Genomic DNA, 21244 nt, shown 5'->3' with positions numbered 1-21244 from the left:
CTATAAACCATATTTGAGATGTTGGATTCCTGTCTCCCTCGTATCAGAAGCTTAGGTTGCCAGGTGGCTGACAAACCATGCTGAGATAAGCTCTAACTGGCATGGGAAAGTCGTCACATACGTGTGGGCACATCACACAAAGTTGCTTTCCACAGTGGCATCTGCTTGTTGTTCAGGAATAAATGGTTCAGTGACTGCCTTCCCGTTTTGAAGCCTGCTTGCTTTAATCAGTGGCTTGACTTAATGTGCTGCATCAAACACTTATTGGAATTAACATGCCGTTTCTCCTGGCTTCAAGTTGTTTCTCTGTTTTTGCAGGTGAATTGCAGAAAGTGACTCCCAGAGCATCTTGGCTGCATGAACTCTTGAGCTGTCAAGGGACTGAGAGGCTTATGAAGAGGTTCTGTCAGGCAAAACAGTGCTTAGCAAAGACACCGAGGAGGAGGGAAAAGGAGAAAGGGAGGGAGAGAGAGCTGAAACACTAACAAACCATGGTAGGTATTTGTCATCTTTCATAGGGTTGCATTAAAAATATTCTCTGCTGACAGCCTTGCATGGGGCCTGAAACAAACAGAGTACGGGGATTTTCTGACCTTGCACTAAATTAGAGATGGTACTGCACGCTTTGAGCAAAGCAAATGAGGTTTGATATATTGTCAGCCTCTTAAAACCAGAGAGTTGTCCTGTGAGCCTGCGTTACATGAATTATTAAATATGAACGAAGGGGGATGCTCATAAGGTAGTCTAATAAAACTGGCATTAGCAAGCTGTAGCGAACAGCATGGGTGACCTTGAACTTGCAGATTGCATAACCAAATGCTGATATTCCCCTTCCACCTCTTCCTCACAAAAGCAAGTGCTGATTATTCATATTTGCGTGCGTGTGATTGAGTGGGGTTCTATGCACTCTTTGTTAATTGTGTAGATGAAACGTGTGCAGCCAAATATCCTTGGCGTACATTGAGTGAGGAGTTATATCTAATCTGCCTGGTATTGGTTGCAAATCGGGAACGCCTGAGATACTGAATTTGTAAAGCTGTGCAAGTATGAAGTAATGCGATGGTAAGGTTCTGAAAGTGTGTTTGCACAATGGCAATCAACCTACCCAGTTCCTGAAAAATATCTGTGGAGAGCAGATTAAGCATATTTGTATATTTTTAACTCCTCTAAGGTTATTAGTGAGAGAATGGAAATGAGAATAAGTGCACGAAATTTTAAATACATTTCTCTAATATTAGTGCATCTGACTGCTACACTATATATATATATTAAAAAAAAACAACACCTAAGACGAGACTTTTACCTGTTGCAGAGCACAAATGGAGGAAAAACACTTGATAAATCAGAGTTGTCAATATATTGTATTTTAAATAGTGTCCTGTTTTGCTATTAATTTTGGCCTAAATTGCGTAGAAGAATTGATCTTTTCAGTCCCTCTTCATTAGGAAAGAAAACAAATGTCTTCTCATTTAGGAGTTACTAATTTATTCCTGTTTGAATGTTTTTCCTAATTGATATTTCATGAGATAAGAGGTGGTGGGGGTGACTTAATAAATCCAGCTTGTCAGCTGTCACTGTTGAACTGCAGCTTCTTCCTGTATGTATCTGTGTTGCGGCCAAGCCACCAGAGGGACCTCCTGGAAGCATTTTGCAACCTATGAACGTACTGGGGATAATACCAGACCCCAAATGATGAGTGTCTTTGCCTGAGTTGTGCATCTGGGTAGGAGCACAAGAGTTAGGAAAGGAATGATGTGACGTCGACTTTCGAGGGAAGGGACCTAGTAGATGCAGTGAGCCAGGAAATGATGACCGGTTCCTTACGGATTCAACCCAGAGGACTTTGACATCCTCCAAAGGCCCTTTTTGTCCCTAAGAGTGCGTACTGTTACAAACCCATGAAGTAGGGGTGAAAATGAAACCTAGTTAAGGTATTTAATGTGTAGGAGGAGCAGAGATTTTTGCTTGATGATCCCAAGTTCTGGAATCAGCAGTGACTGATGTGTCTGTAGAGAGTAAAACTTAGAGCTGCTCTTGCCAGAGGTCTGTGCTGTGATGGCACCTGGTCCGGGTCACTGTTTAGATCAAACAAGTCTCATCTGGAGAGCATGTGACAAACCGTAGCTTCCTAGTGTGAGTTACCCAGCTGCTTAAGTTTACCTTCCTCAAGAGTATTGCTCAGGAGTTAGTGTTTCACTGCAAACTTTTTTAATTAGCACTCTAACCTCTTCCTATTCTTTCAATTTTTTAAGAAATTATTTCAGTCTTGTCTTACCAGCTTATCTCTATCCTCATCTTCATTCATGCCTTTGTAAGTCCCTGTGCAGTTTGCAAAGCCTCTCGTGGTCATATATATTGCCTATGACTTCATCTGCAGCAGTAACAAAACCATAAGGGAATGGCTATTTAATTATCTTGTTCTAGGGTGTGTTGCCCCTGTCTCTAGCATAAATTGAGGAGAGGCAGCTGCACTCACTGCTTTTGGAATATGCAAAGTTGTATTTGGAGAGTGTAAATGCCTTTTACAAAATAGGAACCTTCCCCTTCTCTGTCTTCCTCTGCACATGCTTTGCTCAGTCTGCTCTCCCCTTGGAATGCTTAATGTCCTAAATTTCCCTACCTTGAAATGAGGTTCTCTCTCGGGATAAGGACCCCCGGCATTTCTTTGCTCTGAGCTCTCCAGCTGCTGAAGGTTGATGCAATCCAACAAAGGTTGCTGAAATTCCGGAACTACTCCATTCCTGCAAGTATTCCAGGGTAGGGAACCCCTTTCTTTCAGTACTATTGCTCACAGCTTGTATCTCCACAAGACATAGGTCCTTCAGGCAAGATCAGGACCTAAGTGATTTCTCACTGACTTTGAAAGCTTAGTCTAAATAAGCTAGTCAGAGGATGAGGGGAGTCAGAGGCACCTAACAGTGAAATGAGTTGCCCAAGATCCTAGATTGTCTGCTGCAAAGCTGGGAATGAAACTCAGGGATTTTTTTGGTCCCCTGTTTCAGCGCTCTAACCTTATACTTAGCCAGCCGGACCATGCTCTCTTCTCAGAGAAGCTTGAGGGGATGGCAGGGAGAAGTGAGAAAACCAATGAAAATGAGAAAAAAGCAAATGAGGGGGGACATTATAAAAGGAGAAGATGTAGAAATGCCATTTCTAGCCATTGCAAACAGAGTAATGCATACTTTGGGTCTTGACCCTATTTTGTATTCACCATCGGTGTATGTGGGAGAACGGAGATTTGTCTAGTCCTGTACCTAAGTCCTTCCTCTGGCTGAGTTGTGACTAGTGCACGCAGTGGCACAACTTCTGCTTACGAAGGACATACCAGGCAAAAGATGAAAATCAACTTGCTTAATTTTTAGATGGCTGTAGCAGCTAATCTGATATAGAAGTCTAGACTTCTGTAGTCATATGTGGGTGGGGAAATGAACCTCTAAAGTATAATTTATCTCATCCTAAAGTAGACATAACCATAAACTCCACTCCAGATGTGCCTGGTAGATGTAAACGTGCGCTGTGCACCACATGTGCCTGTTCCTCCTAGTAGTGAATAAAAGGGTTCTAAAGAGTTGAATTTAGGCATCAAATATTAGGTGCCATAAAACCCACCCCAGGTCTTACGTGTTTTACCAGCTGGTGTTTGGTTTCTTTTTTTTTTTTTAAAATTTATTTAAATAAAAATAAGAAATCACTCCTGCAAGACTATAAGCAATGGTCATCATAAACCATCCTCATACATCTGTCAGGGAGGATTCCCTTCAGGCAATGTCCTTCTATTGATAATCCAATAACTTTGTTCTTTTTTCCCCCCCCTGTTTCCCACTTCATAACAGAGATCTATCCGATCTTTTGCTAATGATGACCGCCATGTTATGGTGAAACATTCAACCATTTATCCATCTCCAGAGGAACTTGAAGCTGTCCAGAACATGGTATCAACAGTAGAATGTGCCCTTAAACATGTCTCTGACTGGATGGATGAAAAGAACAAGTCTACGAAATGTGAGGGTGATGTGGAAGCAAAGGAGGAAGCTGCAGAAAGCAATGCCAAGTGAGTGAGTTGAGCCTCATAATGTGTTTCTGTACTGCTCTGAATGGACTCCTTCTAAGCAAGAGTCGTAGTGTTACTTGATTCTGATGCATGTGAATGTTCATAGGAGGAAGTGGATGTATTTGGACTTTTTGAGGTGGGAGCGTGTCGGGCAAGTGCAGGGAATAGCAATAAGCTCATTGTGGGCAGCAGTTGCTCTCTTTCATTATTTCTTTTACTGTGGTGTTGTGAAGTTGCATTTAGCAGACAAGCTTTTCAGCAATTATAAGTGAATTTATGTCCCTGTAACACACGAATGCAAATCCACAGCCATGCAGCTTGCTCCTTCAGTTTAAGAGACACAAAGATTTTTATAAACTTTCTATTGTTTAGCCAGCAAACTGACTTTTCTAAGGATCCATTACCTTCTATAACTGTAGCGGTTTAACCCTAGCCGGCAGCTCAGCCCCACGCAGCCGCTCGCTCGCTCCCCTCACAGTGGGACGGGGGAGAGAATCAGAAGGGCAAAAGTGAGAAAACTCGTGGGTTGAGATCAAGACAGTTTAACAGGTAAAGCAAAAGCCGCGCACCCAGGCAAAGCAAAGCAAGGGATTCCTTCACCCCTCCCCGCGGCAGGGGGTGCTCAGCCATCTCCAGGGAAGCAGGGCTCCATCACGCCTAACGGTGCCTGGGGAAGGCAAACGCCATCGCCCCGAGCGTCCCCCCTTCCTCCTCCCTCCCCAGCTCCGTGTGCTGAGCATGACACCGTGTGGTGTGGGACATCCCTGGGGTCACTGTCCCGGCCGTGTCCCCCCCCAGCCCCTTGTGCCCCCCAGCCCCTCGCTGCTGGGGTGGGCTGAGGGGCAGGAAAGGCCTTGGCTCTGTGCAAGCCCCGCTCAGCAGGAGCGAAACCACCCCTGGGTTATCAGCGCTGTTCCCAGCACAGATCCAAACCACAGCCCCACACTGGCTGCTGTGGAGGAAATTAACTCTACCCCAGCCAAAACCAGCACAATTATATAGTCCTCTACTGAGTGAAACATTTGTCTGTCCCAGTCTGCTCCCTGACATGGTGCCAAAATTTGTTTTTCTAGCATAACTCTAGTAGTAGAAGAAACAGCAGGAAGAACTGGCTTTTTGGGTTTTTTTGAGTTTCTTACTGTAAACCTCTTTAGCTTGGGTGCTTCTGGCCCTTCGGCACTTTCTGCGTAATCTGTTTCACACGCTCTCCAACTCCGGTAAGCGTCTCTCCAGATTACACAGGGGGAAGTGAAGCACCGGGAGACCAACAGCCAATTTGTCATTACTTGAAAAACCCAACTTCCAGTTCTCGTGTGATGTGGTACTTTTCCACTGAGCTTCTTGGGACTTAATCTGGTCACATCTGTAGCATAACCTGCACTGGAGATGTAGCCAAAGGACTCTGTTTCCTTTCCGATGATGCATGGAATATTAAGAAAGTCTGGGCTTTGCCCAGTAAGTTCTGATATTAAAACTGATGAAGGAAGTGTATTCTTTTTCATATGTTTTTGTTATGTTTTCTGACACCTTTTGTGGTGGTGAAAGGCTTGTTGTGAAGTCTTTTGTAATTTTTGGTGTTCTGGTAAATAATATATATGTTAAGATTGCATTTTGGAATGGTGGAAGTATAGCCTGCGTACTGTGTGCTTCTGGAGTACAGTGCAGGTACTGGAGGAAGCCTGTATCAGTTTTTAAACAGAAAATATAGTTTACTGACTTAGTGTGAAAGAAGCAGTGCTTACCATTGTATTTATCAGTTATTTCTAAATGCATAATTACATATGTCTGGAAATTCAGAAGTGAAATATTGCTTCCTATTCTACCATAATAATGGGGTTCTTAGTTATTTCCAAGTCTCTCATAGATTTTTAGAGTAGCTTTGAGGAAACAAGGGACGAAGCCTTGCTGCACTTCCCTGGGTGTACATCAGTTTAGAAACAAGACATGCTGTATTAACTGAGGAGATCTGTATGGCTGAGAGGAGCAAGAAGCATTGGTGGCTTGATCTGGTTTCCCAAGTGTTGTGGATTCTACAGAAAATTCCTCAAGTATTGGCAGTGTTTTTCCACAGGTTTCTTTCTTAACATTTAAGCTCGTCTTTGATTATCTCTAAGATAAGGTTGTGGGCTTGGGAGCTGTTGAAAGAAACTGCTTGCTCTGCATGAAGTTTAAATGCAGCACCACCTACTCAGAATACACTGAGCCACACAGGAACTGTTCCGCAGCATGAAGACCACTGTATGACAGCCTTGGAAAAGTAAATGCGCAAGTGGCCCCTCATTTTGATGCCCGTGGCTTTCTGTGTTCCTAATCAATATTTAACAGACACGAGTCTGATCACTGGCACTTTTGTGTAAGGCCGAGCTACGATGTGTCACATTTTGGTGTGAAATAGATTCAAACAGAAATAGAAAACCACTTACGATCATGAATATTTTTACATGAATTAACGTATAAATTGGTTTAAGACAGTCTGGTTGTATTGACACCAGAGAATAATTGCAGTGGATCAATGGGCCGCTTCTCCACAGATGGACAATTAAGTTTTGTCATCTCCTCAAGGAAGGTATTTAAGCTCAGTGTTTCGCTCAAGAACAGTCTTTCCTGACATGCAGTGTTGCAGCATGCTGTGTAGTCTTTGACTTCCTAGCATTGCTGGTGATGTTTTTAGGTGTCTTCTGATTGGGTAAAGCAGGTGCAGAATGGATTCTTAAAAAATAATTTTTAAAAGGGTGCTTTTTTTGAAGACCCAAGCCTGCAGTAAATGCTTTTGAGGCAGTTGGGTGGCCTTGCTTTTTGTATTTATGCGTTTGTTTGGGACAACTTATCTTACTAATAGCTTTACAAGCTAAAAGGGGCTTACATTGTAGAAGAGTATATAATTTAAAATATCTTTGTGTTAGTTACAAACCATATCTGGAGGAGTTCCATGTTTTCTCACACATTTGCATCCAGACCCTGCTCAGGTAGCATAGTCCCAGGGTGGAAGTTGAGATGCTGTTGACTTTTGTAACAGTTTTTTGTTAGTTTGCTTCTGGCTATTCCAAGGATAGTAATTAGTTTGAGGTTGCCACTGCATTCTCTGTGTCATTCCTTCTTCTCTTCTGTCTATTGTTGAAGCACCTGTTCCTGTCCCTCCATTTAAAATGCATAGATAAAGACAATACAATTATTAGACGAAGATACTTCCTAGTGAAGCTGAGGATCTGTGTGATGACCTTCGATCGCAGTGTGACTGGGGTTGGGGTTTGGGTTTTTTGGATGGTAGGAATGCTGTGAGCAGGGATGCTGCCTTTCTGGCTGAGGTGCTTTACCACCTTTACTGATTACATGCTTTCTGTGGGTTTTGCAACGGTGAAGTGCCACTAGTGAGACATGTCGTATGGCAATAGCTGGTGTTGAACTGTCACAGATGCATTTCTTGCATTCTTCCTAATGGTTTTAAGCAATCCTAGTCTACTATACTGGCTTTTGTTGCAGTCTTTCTCTCAGTATTCAAAACTGAAGTGTTCTTAGGCTGCTTTGAAAGTTACGTTTGCTGTGGCTCTTAAATGTTCCCCTAAACTTTAGCTGGAGAGTAAGAACTAGCAGTCAGACCTTTATTCCTGTAGGTTTCAGTGGTAAGACTTGCTGAAGGAATTGAGTCTGGAAGACTTTCTGAAATTAAAGGCTTCCCTGAAATGTCCATTTGTAGTATGGGCTAAAACTTCACAAGTTGATAGCATAATTTTGAAGATAAAGGTTTGAATGGATGGGTCAACTAAAAGAAATATTGAAAAGGCGCATGGCTATGTTTGCAGTTGGAGTGTCACTAAAAGACAATTCAGATCACTTCTGAAAACAGGATTTCTGTCAGAGAGCTCCTCTAGATCAATTATTCTACTGTTGGTAGATCTTTAGATAGTGAATTTGGGTTTTTTGGAGCTTTGTGAAGCTTTGTGACTTCAGCTGGGCAACTTCTGCCTTCGTGTGAATTGCAAATCAGTGCATAAAAGGAGCCTGTGCTTTCCACTTTCTGATCAGCGATAGGCCGCTTTAGCAGAGTCAAACGTCCCATCCGTTTATCTCCTCACTGTGATAGGATGATAGGAGTATTCTCAATGTGTGAAAATACCATTTTAATTACTCCGAATTGTTTCATTTCCAGGGATCAAGGTGGTCGGACGTTGTGTGGTGTTATGAGAATTGGCTTGGTTGCAAAGGGCTTGCTGATAAAAGATGATATGGATCTGGAGCTGGTTCTCATGTGCAAAGAAAAACCCACAAAGACCTTGTTATGTATAGTTAAAGACAATCTCCCAGCTCAAATCCAGGTGAGTTAATGTAGGGTAGTCCTCTAACAATGGCTGACAGCACTGCACGGCACGCTGGGGTAAGGGCTGGGATTTGTTCCAGGAAAAAAAGACAAGTGATAGAGATCAAAGACACATGCTTGGAATCCAGGATGATGTGTAGGGCACGTGATGTGCTCACTGTGGCAACAGGAAGTAGCTATTCACAAAACACAACATCTTATTCCTGTTGTTGCCTAATCCCTGCTTGTGATGTCAGTTCTCTGATGGCAGCTAACCTTTCTATTTGGTAACTAACCCAGCTGATTGTTGCTCTCTGGCCCAACCACTAACATGAGCTCAACTGCAGTCCCAGAAATCTTCCCTGCTCGAGCATGTGAATCGCTCTGTATTGTTGCCCCCTGTCCCTGCCTGAACCTGAAGTTCTACATTGCAGCTGCTTTGCTTTGCTTGGGCTGTTCCAAGAGAAAGGCCTCTGTACTTCTGAAGCGAGAACAAGACACTTTAGGTGGTCGCTCATTTTAGCTCATCGTGAGCTTGTAATTCTTTTTATTTGTGGCTGTTTAATTCTGATGTTAGCATCCAGTAGGCAGCAATTCTGGCTAATATTGGTCTCCCTAAAGCAGCTAAGGATAATACCTTTCTGACAGAGTTCTGAGTCTGAGTAATCAGTCCAGCTTCCAGGCTGACACACACCGTTGCCCAGACACTGTGCCCTGAAGTATTGCACTACAAGTGCCTCTCTCCAAACCATGTCCAAACTCAATCTGCTTTTCTGCCTTGTCTCTGTGGAAATAAACACAGTATGTGTTTTACCATTCTTGACAGCTGTTTGTTCTCACCGTTCATTTGTTCACATAAAGGACTTGTAATGAGATAATGTGCCTGCAGATGTGCCCCTATCCATGGCTGAAAATGCTAAGGAAATATTGAGTAGTAAAGAGTAAATTTTACTTGTTTGTAGTGAGGCCTAAGATGAGAAGGGTTGAAAGTGCTACGGAAAGTTAGCATATGCTTCAAGAAAGTGAGAACGGCAGAACAGACGTAATATAAAGATGTGAAGACTGCAGTAAATTCAAGGGACAAGTAGGTATGGTCCTGAGGGAAGCATTGTGAGGGAAGGGATTATGGAGAACGTGAGGTAAGAGGGATGTGACTCGTGAAAGAAGCTACAACTGTCATGGGCATAAAAGGCAGCGAGAGGTTCTGCGGACACATCGGAAGAGGGAAAAGGAAGCTGTAGGCCCATTAGTGGACAGAAAGAGCAAATGAGGACCAGAGATGTTATCTGCTTTGCTTCTTTGAAGGCTAGTAGTGAGCAGATGCTTCAACGTTTTCATCCCAACAGTGAAGGAACTGGAGGAGTGCAGACTGCAACAGGGCGTTCTAACTGTATGGTCTTGCTGAAATGAGCTCACAACACAAGGAATAGCTTTAGGGCCCTGAACCATCTGTGGTTATTGTTGCGCTTTTGGGGGTTGAGGGGGGTCCCAGAGGACTACTGGAAAGGCCTGCGGATACAGATCACTTGAGATAACTCAGGTGCACGTTAATGGAACAAATAAGGCAGTTGGTAGTATTATCTACAAAAGAAATCTAAGCAAGAAATAAAGTTTAGTGAAAACAATTTAAAAACCACTCATTTATTGGTGTGCCTTCAAGAGCAGAAGGTCAGGCTCCCAGGCGTTGCCAGGGATCTCTCCTGGGGCTGGCATTAATGAATGATGTGGGTGACAGTGGGGTCTGGCATCCAGCTTCAAGTGCTGTGTGGAAAGGGAGTGAGAGGTGGACGGACAAGTTGGAGAAAATCAGATGAGTGAGAATGAGCACTGAGAAAACCACGTAATTAAAATTATCTGGTTTGGAAAAAGTCAAGACCAAATATGAATGGTTGTTTTTAAAAGGGACTGTGATTCAGTGTCTCACATGGCTACCAACGGTTGGATGAGAAGTAACTGGAACTGTAGCAAGGGACGATTTTGTTGCAAAACAGATCATCTAAATTACCCGTGTGGCTAAGAACCAGAATATGTTATTGGGAGAGGCAGCAAAGTCTCTGTTGCCAAGGCATCTGAAGAGCGTCATGGGGTTCGTAAGAGACGGCCAAGGTGTATTTGGTCACGCTTGGTGGCAGGTCCATGGACGAGGCAAGCTGGTGCGGCTCCTGCACTGGAATCTGTCATCCTTTTGCACTGACAGTTACAGCTGTGTTGGTCATCCTGCACAGGAGAGCTTTTACATGTATGGGCAGCATTACTGGAGAAGCGTGTGCTTACTAAGAAGAAAAGTTGCTGGTGGTATTTCGCACACTAGCAGCTATGAAAGTCAGCTTCTGTCTTCATTAGAAAAAAAGTTATAGTCTAGCGGGACTATTTATATTCTCATTACATTTGCTGCAAACCTTTTTTCTTAAGCATGTTACTGGGGATTTTCTGTTTGTTTTTAATGAGGGAGGCAAGGCCTTTTGTTATTGAAGTGTCTTGTAGGCTTCTCATTAGTTAAGAGGCATATGCACGTACAGAGATTCTGCAGTTTTTCAGTTGATTGGGAGATTCTTGAAATCTTTCTTGGTGACTTTCAGAAACTTACAGAAGAGAAGTATCTCGTGGAGGAGCATGTAAATGAGGCAGCTATTATTATTCGTAACACAAAGGAGCCCAAGCTAACTTTGAAGGTGATACTTACATCCCCTCTCATTCGAGATGAAGCAGAGAAGAAGGAAGGAGGTACACAGAGCATTTTAACTTGTTTTTAAGACTGTTCTATCTAAATGCCCTGACTGTGCAGCACAGGGTTAATTGGGAAGTAGGTTTTTAATTGTGCATCATATACTAACTAGACTGGCTATTGCCGCAATAGGTTACATTATTTGTGCCTTAAAAAGATGACAGCCACTTAATTTTCATGTAAATTTTCATAGTTTTCATTTGCAAGCAATATTGCTATGGTGTTTGACGTACAATTAGATCTTAGTTCTCCTTTCTTTCAGACTTGCTAGTTAATTCTTGAGCACCCCAGCGCTGCACAGTCTTGTTTTCAAATTAAGTCAGTCAAGTGGGATTGGTTTGTAGTACCTTGAAATACTCATAAAATTGTTTCTCTTTTTACATTAAAAAAACCTCTCCTGCCAAGCTCGCAAGTATGTTGTCCTGGCCCTCAGTTTTTATTAATTGATGATACGTATGCATATGTTTCTAGCTTTAAGAATTTCCTAACTGGGATACAGCTGAAGTTACAGTGCTATAAGACAGCACTTTTGCTTCTGAATTGAACATTGTACCTCATGTCCTTAGAGCAAAATAGATATAGAAAACTGTAACTTAGTTTCTTTCTCTTCCTTCTCCCTAACTGCCTGGGCTCCAACACAGTTACGCGCCCCTTGTTGAAGGAGCGCTGACTGGTAGTATCACTGAGGTTGGAAACAAACCAGGCGAAGTAGAAGAGCAAATGTAGCCATACTTTGTTTTATTTTTAAAAATCTTGTCAGTAATTTCTGCTTCCGCTTCCCAAACCTATCCCTAGAAACTTTGCCACTGGATGATGTCAGACCTTTGACCAACTGGCCACTCTCTGTCATGACAACTGAGGCAGCTGGGCCCGTGTGGGCTAGGGAACTCCCTGTCACTCTCTTCCCATTTCTAGACTTGCCACAAGTCCTCCGCTTCCTCCCTTCTCCCACATGAAATACCGACACAATGAGAAATGTTGGTCAGTTTCTCTTCGTCTTTGTTCAAGGCAATGGCAGGAAGAGGATCCCTTTTCAAACGAAACGTAACACTTTGGCAGTAGTTGGATGCGGAAAAATCTTACAAAACAGATGAATGGCAAAGATTTCCTAATTGTAATGTCTGCTCACTCTCAAATTAGTAACCACGCTCTTTTGCAAGACCATTAAAAATAAATTGCATATTACTTCAGTTGTTCTTCAGTTTCCCATAAGATGCTGAGATCAGCCCTGTAGTTGCAGCTGATACATGTTTGAGAAAGAGCACGAAGCGCAAAACAAATGTTAATGCCAAAGGATTTGCCAGGATTTCTCCCAAGGGGATACAGTTCTGCACAAAGGCTTCCCTCCAAGTATTTTCTCGCAAAAAGCGATGCTGCTGTGGCAGTAAACTCCAGGGATGCCTGAGTTCATCTCAAACTGAATGAGGATTTTAATTTTTATGCCTTCCTATATATAAAATGTAGGTGTTCTATTTTGTTTTCAGCATCTCAAATATTTTCAAAATTCTGTACTAGTTTTTTTAAAATTTAAAGTGGTTTTACTAACCCTCTTAGAGTGGTGTTACACTACCGCTCCTGGACAGCTGATGAGGGTGGTTAATAGAGTAGTGGATCTTGTTTTAAAGCCTGGGTCCTTTGACATTGATTCACCACAAGTGAACAGAGACATTTATTACATTCCTTTCCAAGGGTATGTGAGATGTTATGCAGGTGTCACTCAGTAAATTGAAAGAGGAGAGGGATACTTTTTTTCCATAATATTCCCAACCATATTTAGGTCACTTTCACTTAGATGCAGACCAAAAAAGCTTCATGTCCAATATCAAGAGAAAATACTCAGAGAAACTGTCCAGTGAAAATACCTTGATCCCCAAAGAAAGTACTGCCCTGTTTTCTCAGTACTCCTGCACAATGCCAACCAACCATCAATACACTTCCTGTGCAGTTTTCAAAACTGTTTTGAGTTTATTCCGTACATTCTTTTGAATGAAGGAGCTCAAAACGCTTGTCAACTTGCCTTTCATCTTCCATGTAAGATACAGGCCACTGGGGCCCCGGCGCTGCTGTGGCTTGGCCCTGGAGGGAGGCGCGGGTTGGCCCTGAGGCTGCTCCGGGAGCGGAGCCTGCACGAAACTGACCAAGGTTTCAGCGTTCGGTGTGATTAGCACTAATCTGTCCTCTAACCAAAGCGGCAAGGTTAGGCGCAACGGACCTCGTTATCAGCGCTCCCATTTGTTCTGTAGGAATGCTGTGTGTGCCTTCATGCCCTGATGTCAGAATGTATTGAAAAACACTCCCGGATTTCTCTTCAGTCCCCACCTCTTTGGAAAAGTGTTCATGTTTAAGATGTGGTGTTTGTCCTATTTGTTTTTGCTGCTCGTGAGCAAAAATAAATAGTGGACCAGTGTGTGTGTGCATCTCGGTGTTTCTCACAAATGGCTATCCATAAAGCTCTGCTTTCTCATGTCGAGTTGAGAAGTCAAGCATCTAAATTCCTGCACTTTGCATCAGTTTACAATTTAAACTTCTTAAAAAACTGAATTTTTAGTTGTGGCGTCAACTATAAATTGGACTTTACAGACCAGAACCTCCTTGCTTGCAAATCATTTGTTGTTACTGCATGTACAGTAACAACAAGCTTATGTGATAATAAACAAATTCATTTACCGAAGTGGAGCTGAAATCAACCTTGCTCCTTGAGCAGCTACTGCATTAACAGCCTGTCTCTGCTCCTGCCTTGGCCGGGCAGGTGCAGCCAGCGATGCCCCAAAGTTGCTAAGTGCCTTTGAAGGGGCAACATTAGCCACACGATTACCTTGCCCCTATGGAGAAGACAACGCTTCTCGTATGGCTGGCGGCTGGTGTGTGATGAGAATATAGACAGCCAGTGGGGAGAGAATTACCGAAGGATTGGTCTGTGTTGCATAGTGTGAGCTAACGTCAGGGCTTTATTATTAACTGTTTATTAAACTTCTTGTATCATTGCCCTTGTTAAAATCACAAGAAACAAACAAAAAAAGTAAAGCTTTGCACTCACATCTGAAAATTTTGATCGGGTCTCACTTTCCTGACTGGCAGAGCATGAAGAAACATGCCATTCTCCTGAGGGTGTTGAAAGGGAGCCTGCTGCAAGCCACTCGCCCTCTTCACTGCCTGTTCTCTTCATCTTTCTGTTCAATAGAATCTTGCACCCAAAAGTTGGCTGACTGCAACATCTGCGAAAGGTGCTCAGGACACTAGGAATGAATTTGCAATTGACAACATGCTCCAAGATATTTGTAATTTAGAACTTTGGAAATAGCCTTAATCCTGTAGGAAAAAGAATGATTCTAACTTGTTGAAACAAGTTAAATCTCACAAGGTTTTTCATTCACCTGAATGGCAGATGACACGTATCCTGTTTATGTTTTGTAGTTCAAAGGAAAAATTAATTTACTTTGTCAAGGGCTGCAAAGCCTGTGCACTACGAAGTTAAAGCCCCTAGGCGTTGAAAGATCCAGTTCATTGCAAAAGATGAATGATTTTGCAATCAGTCACCTTTGCCATTTCTAACGTTTTAAAATAAGATTCTGATCATCCATTGACAGTAGTTGTTTTATACAATACGTGGGCTTGAAGCAGATATTTCTATTGTCCACAGTGAAGTTTTCTTACAGAACCAGAGATGTGCATTCAGTAATTGTGTGCCACAAAACATTACTCCTGAAAATAACAAAGCTGCAAGGGAAATTTAGAAGCAAATCTTGTGCTCCAAAGTGACCTTTTGTGCTCGTAGGCATCCAACGCTGTGAGACTTTGCAGCTTTTATTTGGAAAGCAGGCAAGAGGAGTGATTAATCTCAATACTGCAACACTGTTGAGAAGGGCAGTAAGAAACAATGCAAATATCTGCTGCGAAGTTCATTGGGGTTAGAAAATAAGCTTATAGCACTCAGGTCTTCTGCTGACAGCAGCGCCAGCAGGTGCGAACTGCAACTGTGACCTGTCAGACAAGATACCTGCTTCTGTTCAGTTTTACGCTGGGGTTTTTTATTTTTTGGCGTTGGGCTCTTTTATCCATCATAACATAATGTGCTTTTACCAGAGTAACTTTCCCATTGAATGGCAGAGGAGGTGAAGCAACTTTAACATTAAAGACACAATTGTACATGCAACCAGTACCCTCCAAAGGAACACAGGAAAATGTACTTTAACGTGTTACTAATAAATGGTACTTTTTTTTCTCCCAACTTGTCCTCGTATTTTAAACGTCTTGCTGGATTTTGCTTATCTAGCATAGCCCTCTGTTTGGAATGGCTATTGTATTTCATTCAGACCTGCACAGGTCTCTCAAGATCTGGAGAATTGACCATTATAAATAATGAAAAGGCTCTATTTCCAAATTAATTAGTTACTTTGAAATAAAAAGTAATTGGGTATTCATAGGAAAATAATGTATTCAAGGTTGTAGTTGAGCAATGGATTCATTTAGTTCTTCCAATATGTTCTTCTCCTGTCATCCAAAAATGAAAGTCTTTTTAACCTGATTTAACAGATATGCAAAATCTGTCATTTGTACAGACTTCCCAGAGAATCTGGATGCAAGTAACTCCTTAGGGAAAGGGGGAAAAAAAATGTAGGGAGGAAAGGAGTGATGTGTAATGGCCCTCGATATAGAATCGGATGTGACTGCTAAAAGCGGTTTGTTCCATGCTGGATAAAAAAAAAAAGGGGGGGGGGGGGGGGGGAATAGTGTAAACCTGCACAGAAGCTAATTGGTGTCTTGTCTCTCAAATCCTGCTTTGAATTTCCTCTGTTGATTTCAGTTGCTGTTGGGAAGAGAAGCTTTTTACAAGAGGGACTACCTCCCTAATATGCTAATAATCTGGAAGTTACCAAACTTGCTTCTTTCATATGGTCTGGTTATATGAAAGACTAATCAAACTGTAAAATTTCTTACTAGCATTTCTTATATATTTCTTTCATTGAATTATATTGGCAAGTATTGTTCATGCAATAATATTTCAAATTTATTTAATGTTGTTCTTTGGAATTCTCAACAGTTGCATGGACATAACTTCACTTTCTACCTATTAAAAGTTTTTATGCACCACCACCCACCCCCACACCCCCCCAAGAATATCTTCCTCTTGTCAAAAGAAGCTTGTCTCTTTGAAATTCTGTGCCATTTTTGTGCACTTGCAATAAAAGTCACAAAGAAGGGAAAGAAAAGGAAAAAAACCCAATACAGCCCAACCAGAAAGAAAAAAAAGTGCTATACAGCTATTTTCTGCCCTGAAATGTGTTCTACATTTTTAATAAGATCCCAGATTGTCTCTAGCAGTGGCCATCTTTGTTATTACTATTATTTTACAAGGAGTGAATGCCTTTGCTTCTGTTGCACACGTGCACATTTACTACCTTTAATGGCTTGTTTAAATTAAATAACACAGTGCACTTAAATTCTGGGAGTCTTATTATCTCATTGAGATGCTGCCGCTCTTTTTGTATTGTGACAGAAACCCCTTGGTCAAATTGTATCTGTCTCTTTTTATCCCATTTTTACCAGTAGATAATGTTGCGATGAAAGATCCTCCGGACTTATTGGACAGGCAGAAATGCCTGGAGGCCTTGGCGTCTCTGCGGCACGCCAAATGGTTTCAGGTTGGCTATTTGTTCTTACCTTGTTGTTATTGTAGCCTTATGAGGTTTAATTTGAGACAGTTTTAATTTTAATGCCTCTTTAATTTCTGACTAGTCCCTGATAGCGCGAAGGTCTAGAATTCCGAATTGAGTGCTGTACTGTGCAAGGGCAAACGTGACAGGTAGACAGCCAGCTGGTCTAGAGTTGTCATGAGGCTACAAAAGCGATCTTGACATTTTGCTTCCTTTTTTATGTGTCTCTCTAAATTGAAGTATCTTACTTTTATGTAACTGTTTTTATTTTGCATGAAGCTGATTAAGTATTAAGTAATAATAATTTAAAAATCTATCCCAGGACTCTGTGCATTTAAAAAGAAAAGCAAAATTGAAGGCCAGGTTTTTGCAGGTGTATTGGAATCATTTTGTTTGTTTTAGGCCAGGGCAAATGGACTAAAATCATGTGTAATTGTCCTTCGTATTCTGCGGGATTTGTGCAACAGAGTCCCCACATGGGCACCACTGAAAGGATGGGTAAGTACAGAAGGAGTTGAAGGCCACAAGGTCAGGTCTTGGATCTCCTGAGAACTGTAGCAGTGTCTGGATTGGAGAAAGCAGTGCAATGTGTGAAAGTCCTCCTGAAACCCCCCTTCCTTTTACTCCACACTAACTGTTACCTGTGTCAAAAAGCGGTTATGGGAAGGAAAGAGAAGGCGAGTATTTGTTCAGTCTGTAAGATGTACAGATACCATGGAAGGAGGCAGAATGTTGTGGGGCCTCACACATCCTCATGGATTTGCAACAGAATCCCACTTGTTGCCTCCAAGTTTAGCTTTTCAAAAATATCCTGCTACCACAACGTGCTGCTCTTACCAGAGGGCCAAATGCGCTGCGTACCTGGAGAGGAACACTGTGTAGCTCAGTGGAGGCAGCGTTTCGCTCATGTAGAACCAACAGCCCTTTGAGAGGAGGAGAATATTCAGGTGACTTGGCTTTAGAAGGCTCCTCCTTTCAGACTTCCTGGGCAGTTAATGGAGAGCAGTTGGTTTCCTCAAAAGGTGACTCAGAGCAGGGAACAAACAGACATGCCGTGAACTATCCTCTGGGATGGATGTCTCTGTCAGTTAGACCTGTAGTGGATTAAGAATGAAGTAAGCTGATGTGAATGTTCTTCCCCTCTACCCCTCCATATTTAACTGCAGTTACCGTTACCCTTGTGTCCATACTAATCGTAATTTAATGTCTTCTAGCCACTCGAGCTTATATGTGAAAAATCTATAGGTACTTGTAATAGACCTTTGGGCGCTGGGGAAGCGTTGCGACGAGTGATGGAGTGTTTGGCGTCTGGAATTCTGCTTCCCGGTAAGGGGCCAAAGTACCGCCAGGAACACAGAAGGGTGATCAGACAGCCTTAACGTTTTGCTTTTGCTGTATGATTAGATGAAAAATGCCTGTCTTGAATTCCTGACTTGCAGCAGAGCTAAATAAATGGTCTCTTGTTTAAAATTAAAAGGAATAAAGAAAAGAAAGGAAGTCGCATGGTTGTAACTGTTTGAATGCAGTAGAAGTTAATGGGGAATGTTAGGTTTGTTTATAAATTAACCCCTATTTCATTAAGGCATTGCAAATAAATAGACTTAACGACCATCTGCTTTCTACAGATTCATTGAAATCCACATATCTACCCAAATTATTTGTTTGTTTAAACCTACTGCTTTTAGTTCACACTATTATACGTGTGCAGTGTTAACCCCGACAAGTTCTGCGGCCACTGCTGCAAGGGACTAAAATCTTGGCGTTGGCTTGCTTTGCATGATGTTTGAATCCCGTACTAGCAGAGGTGTGCTTCCTGCTCTGCTGAAGACAGAGGCTAGCTGTTGTGGTGTCCATCAGTCCTCATTTTCATATTGCTTCTCGTTTACTCTCAATAACCTGCTTTGCCTCTTTCCCCTCTAGGAGGCCCTGGTCTGCATGACCCCTGTGAACGGGAGCCAACAGATGCTTTGTCCTATATGACAGTTCAGCAAAAAGAAGCCATTACACACAGTGCTCAGGTAGAAAACTCCACTTCTGAGGAGCTAGATACTATGAGATTGAGGGTTTCAGCTCCTTAATACCATGTATGCTTTGCTAGGATAGCTTATTTTAATGGCAGACGTGACAGTTCTTCCAGTGTGCTGCCCTGGAAGGATTAAAGGAGAGCTCCTGAGCGCAAAGGTTAAATGTGTATGAAACCTAATCCTTACAGAAGGTGCTCTGATGTCTGTGCACCACTTGCATCCCACCTCAGGTGCTTATGGCACAGAGCCCTTGAGTAGGCTCCCTGTCAATGTGCACTTCGTATTACAGAAATTAATGAGTGGTAAATTTTTAGACATCAGTGTTTTCTGTAGCTGTCGTAGAAGCTGTCTTCTCATAGAAAAAGTGGATTTGTGTCTACAAAATTTAGAAACTTGGACAACCGAGGCAAAGCAGTGCTGTGATGTAACTTACATTTCTACTGTCACCTTACAGCACGCCCTCAGATTATCAGCCTTTGGACAGATCTATAAGGTTTTGGAAATGGATCCCCTCCCATCAAATAAATCATTTCAGAAATATTCCTGGTCAGTAACTGACAAAGAAGGTAGGTATTGTTTGCTCAAAAAAATCACTGGTTGGGCAGTAAACTAGGTTAATTTAGAATGGGTAAAATTCCTGAATTATATGCTGGGAATGTAAGGTAAAGGCTTTTCTTTGTGTCAAATGCGTGGTTTGGTTTTGGGGGTTTTCTTTGGTCGGTTGGGTTTTTTTAATTATTTCATTGTTAGGAGACAATGTGCAAGTTCTATTCTCTAGAAGTTCCAACAGGAGCAGCAGTACAGGTAGAATATAGCTGATGATTTTCTTTAAGCACAAAGTCCTTTGGGTCTGAAGAGTAAAAGCAGTGTTTGTGATTCTTATGCTGGGGAAGGAGAGACCGTAGGCTGGTCAAAAAGCGTATAATGAGTGTCCTTAATAAGAATTACTCAATACTACTCAAGAAAACAATATACATCTAATAAGAATAAATTTCCATGTATATTTTTGTAAAAACAATACTATTAGAGTTCTTGCCTAAGCCTAACTGTAAAGAACAACACTGCAGAACTACACTACTTATATCACACGTGATATTGGAAACAGACATCTTGCATGGCACAGTACAGTGAGCAATAAGCTAATGTTGGCTTATGTATAGCAATAAAAAAGCTTTGACGGTTGAGTTCTTTTCATTATAAACATGCAAGGAACCGTATGGGACTAATCAGACTCCTGCTGTGGAATTTTGTTTTTTCTAATAGCATATCCATATTACAAGGAAATTTATACCCTAGGTACAGGCTCGTCTGCTCTTAAGAGACCGTTTGAAGATAGTGTCGGGGATGATAAAGATCCAAATAAAAAGATGAAGCGTAATCTAAGGAAAAGTAAGTGCAACACTTCTCCATTCTGTTTTCAAAGATCTATTATACAGTGGGAGGTGGTTCAAAAGCTTCTCTGTGTTGGTGTGAAAAAAGTCTTTGGAACAAAAAATGTTGTCTCTATCACCCCACATTCGGAATGTCAAACACATCTCTTGCTGTGCATCTGAATTTCTCCTGACGTGTTTTACTAACTGAATGATTTGCATTTTTAAATGGGATTACCCATCACGTTTCAGGAAAATATAAGTTGCCCAAGCAGCTGAGGTATTTTATTTATAATGTCCCTGTACTGTGGGTTGTTTTTTTTTTTCCAAAATACTGCCATGACTTTGCTGTGTGAACATTTGCGTTCTTCCCCTTCTTGAGCTAGCTGTTGGTCTCTCAAGACCTCCCACAAGAAAAATAAAATGCTTAATTTACAAAACACTGACACTGCATGTATGCACAGACTAGAAGTCTCTCAGCGTTGCTGGGATCCAGTCAGTTCTGGGGGCTGTTTTCATTGCTCTACTTTGGTGCCAGTTCTGGATCTGGTTCCTTACTACCTGTAAAACTTGTTACTCCTTTTATAGCAGCCAGGAAGGATATAGTTAGCTGCAAAAGAATTGTGTTAACAGTATAAAAAAATGGGTAATTATAGTTGTTACCCAAAAGTGGAATGGCTTGTTAAAGACTTCACAGCGTTACGGCTATCCTCAACCTCTGAGAGGCTGAGGAGTTGTTTTGCTCCTTTATACAGACAGAAGGCACTGAAATGCAAACTGTTTCATTTTTCTGTTCATCTTGTTTTGTTCATTTTCCCTCCTCCCCCGCCCCCCTTTCTACTATCTTGTACTAGTACTAGATAGTAAAGCAATAGATCTCATGAATGCGCTGATGAGGCTGAACCAAATCAGGCCAGGGCTGCAGTATAAGCTGCTGTCACAGTCTGGTCCAGTCCATGCCCCAGTCTTCACAATGTCTGTAGATGTTGATGGTACGACATACGAAGCGTCGGGACCTTCTAAGAAAACAGCCAAGCTCCATGTGGCAGTGAAGGTAAGGCAGCCTAAAGTAATCTGCTAACCCCAGATCTTGGAACACAGAGCATGAAATACAGTTAGAACTAGT

At 42.0% G+C, this 21244-nt stretch overlaps 1 protein-coding gene and 1 long non-coding RNA gene across 19 annotated transcripts in view; one reads left to right on the top strand and one right to left on the bottom strand.

Moving 5' to 3' along the window:
• Positions 1 to 21244, top strand: part of STRBP (spermatid perinuclear RNA binding protein) — an 87436-nt gene that overhangs the window by 24586 nt on the left and 41606 nt on the right. For 7 of the 18 annotated variants that reach the window (XR_012663504.1, XR_012663503.1, XR_012663502.1 and 4 more), the window contains exons 2-12: positions 319 to 494; positions 3834 to 4051; positions 8199 to 8364; positions 10925 to 11069; positions 16618 to 16712; positions 17127 to 17222; positions 17939 to 18050; positions 18645 to 18742; positions 19203 to 19314; positions 20012 to 20137; positions 20973 to 21172. Coding sequence is in view for 15 of the 18 variants with exons in the window: in XM_075112137.1 (XP_074968238.1) it covers positions 492 to 494; positions 3834 to 4051; positions 8199 to 8364; positions 10925 to 11069; positions 16618 to 16712; positions 17127 to 17222; positions 17939 to 18050; positions 18645 to 18742; positions 19203 to 19314; positions 20012 to 20137; positions 20973 to 21172 (1371 nt within the window). In the remaining 3 variants the exon portion in view is untranslated. The remainder of the gene's footprint in view (positions 1 to 318; positions 495 to 3833; positions 4052 to 8198; positions 8365 to 10924; positions 11070 to 16617; positions 16713 to 17126; positions 17223 to 17938; positions 18051 to 18644; positions 18743 to 19202; positions 19315 to 20011; positions 20138 to 20972; positions 21173 to 21244) is intronic. The other 11 variants (XM_075112138.1, XM_075112133.1, XM_075112127.1 and 8 more) reach the window with 6 other exon arrangements.
• Positions 17217 to 21244, bottom strand: part of LOC142065702 (uncharacterized) — a 26926-nt gene continuing 22898 nt past the window's right edge. Inside the window, exon 3 of the long non-coding RNA XR_012663505.1 lies at positions 17217 to 17818. This is a non-coding gene — a long non-coding RNA (uncharacterized LOC142065702). The remainder of the gene's footprint in view (positions 17819 to 21244) is intronic.

This window comes from Phalacrocorax aristotelis, chromosome 17 (assembly GCF_949628215.1).
Source record: "Phalacrocorax aristotelis chromosome 17, bGulAri2.1, whole genome shotgun sequence".
Classification (NCBI taxonomy): Eukaryota; Metazoa; Chordata; class Aves; order Suliformes; family Phalacrocoracidae; genus Phalacrocorax; species Phalacrocorax aristotelis.
The sequence above is the reverse complement of the archived record's forward strand: the minus strand, read 5'-3'. Positions and strand labels throughout refer to the sequence as shown.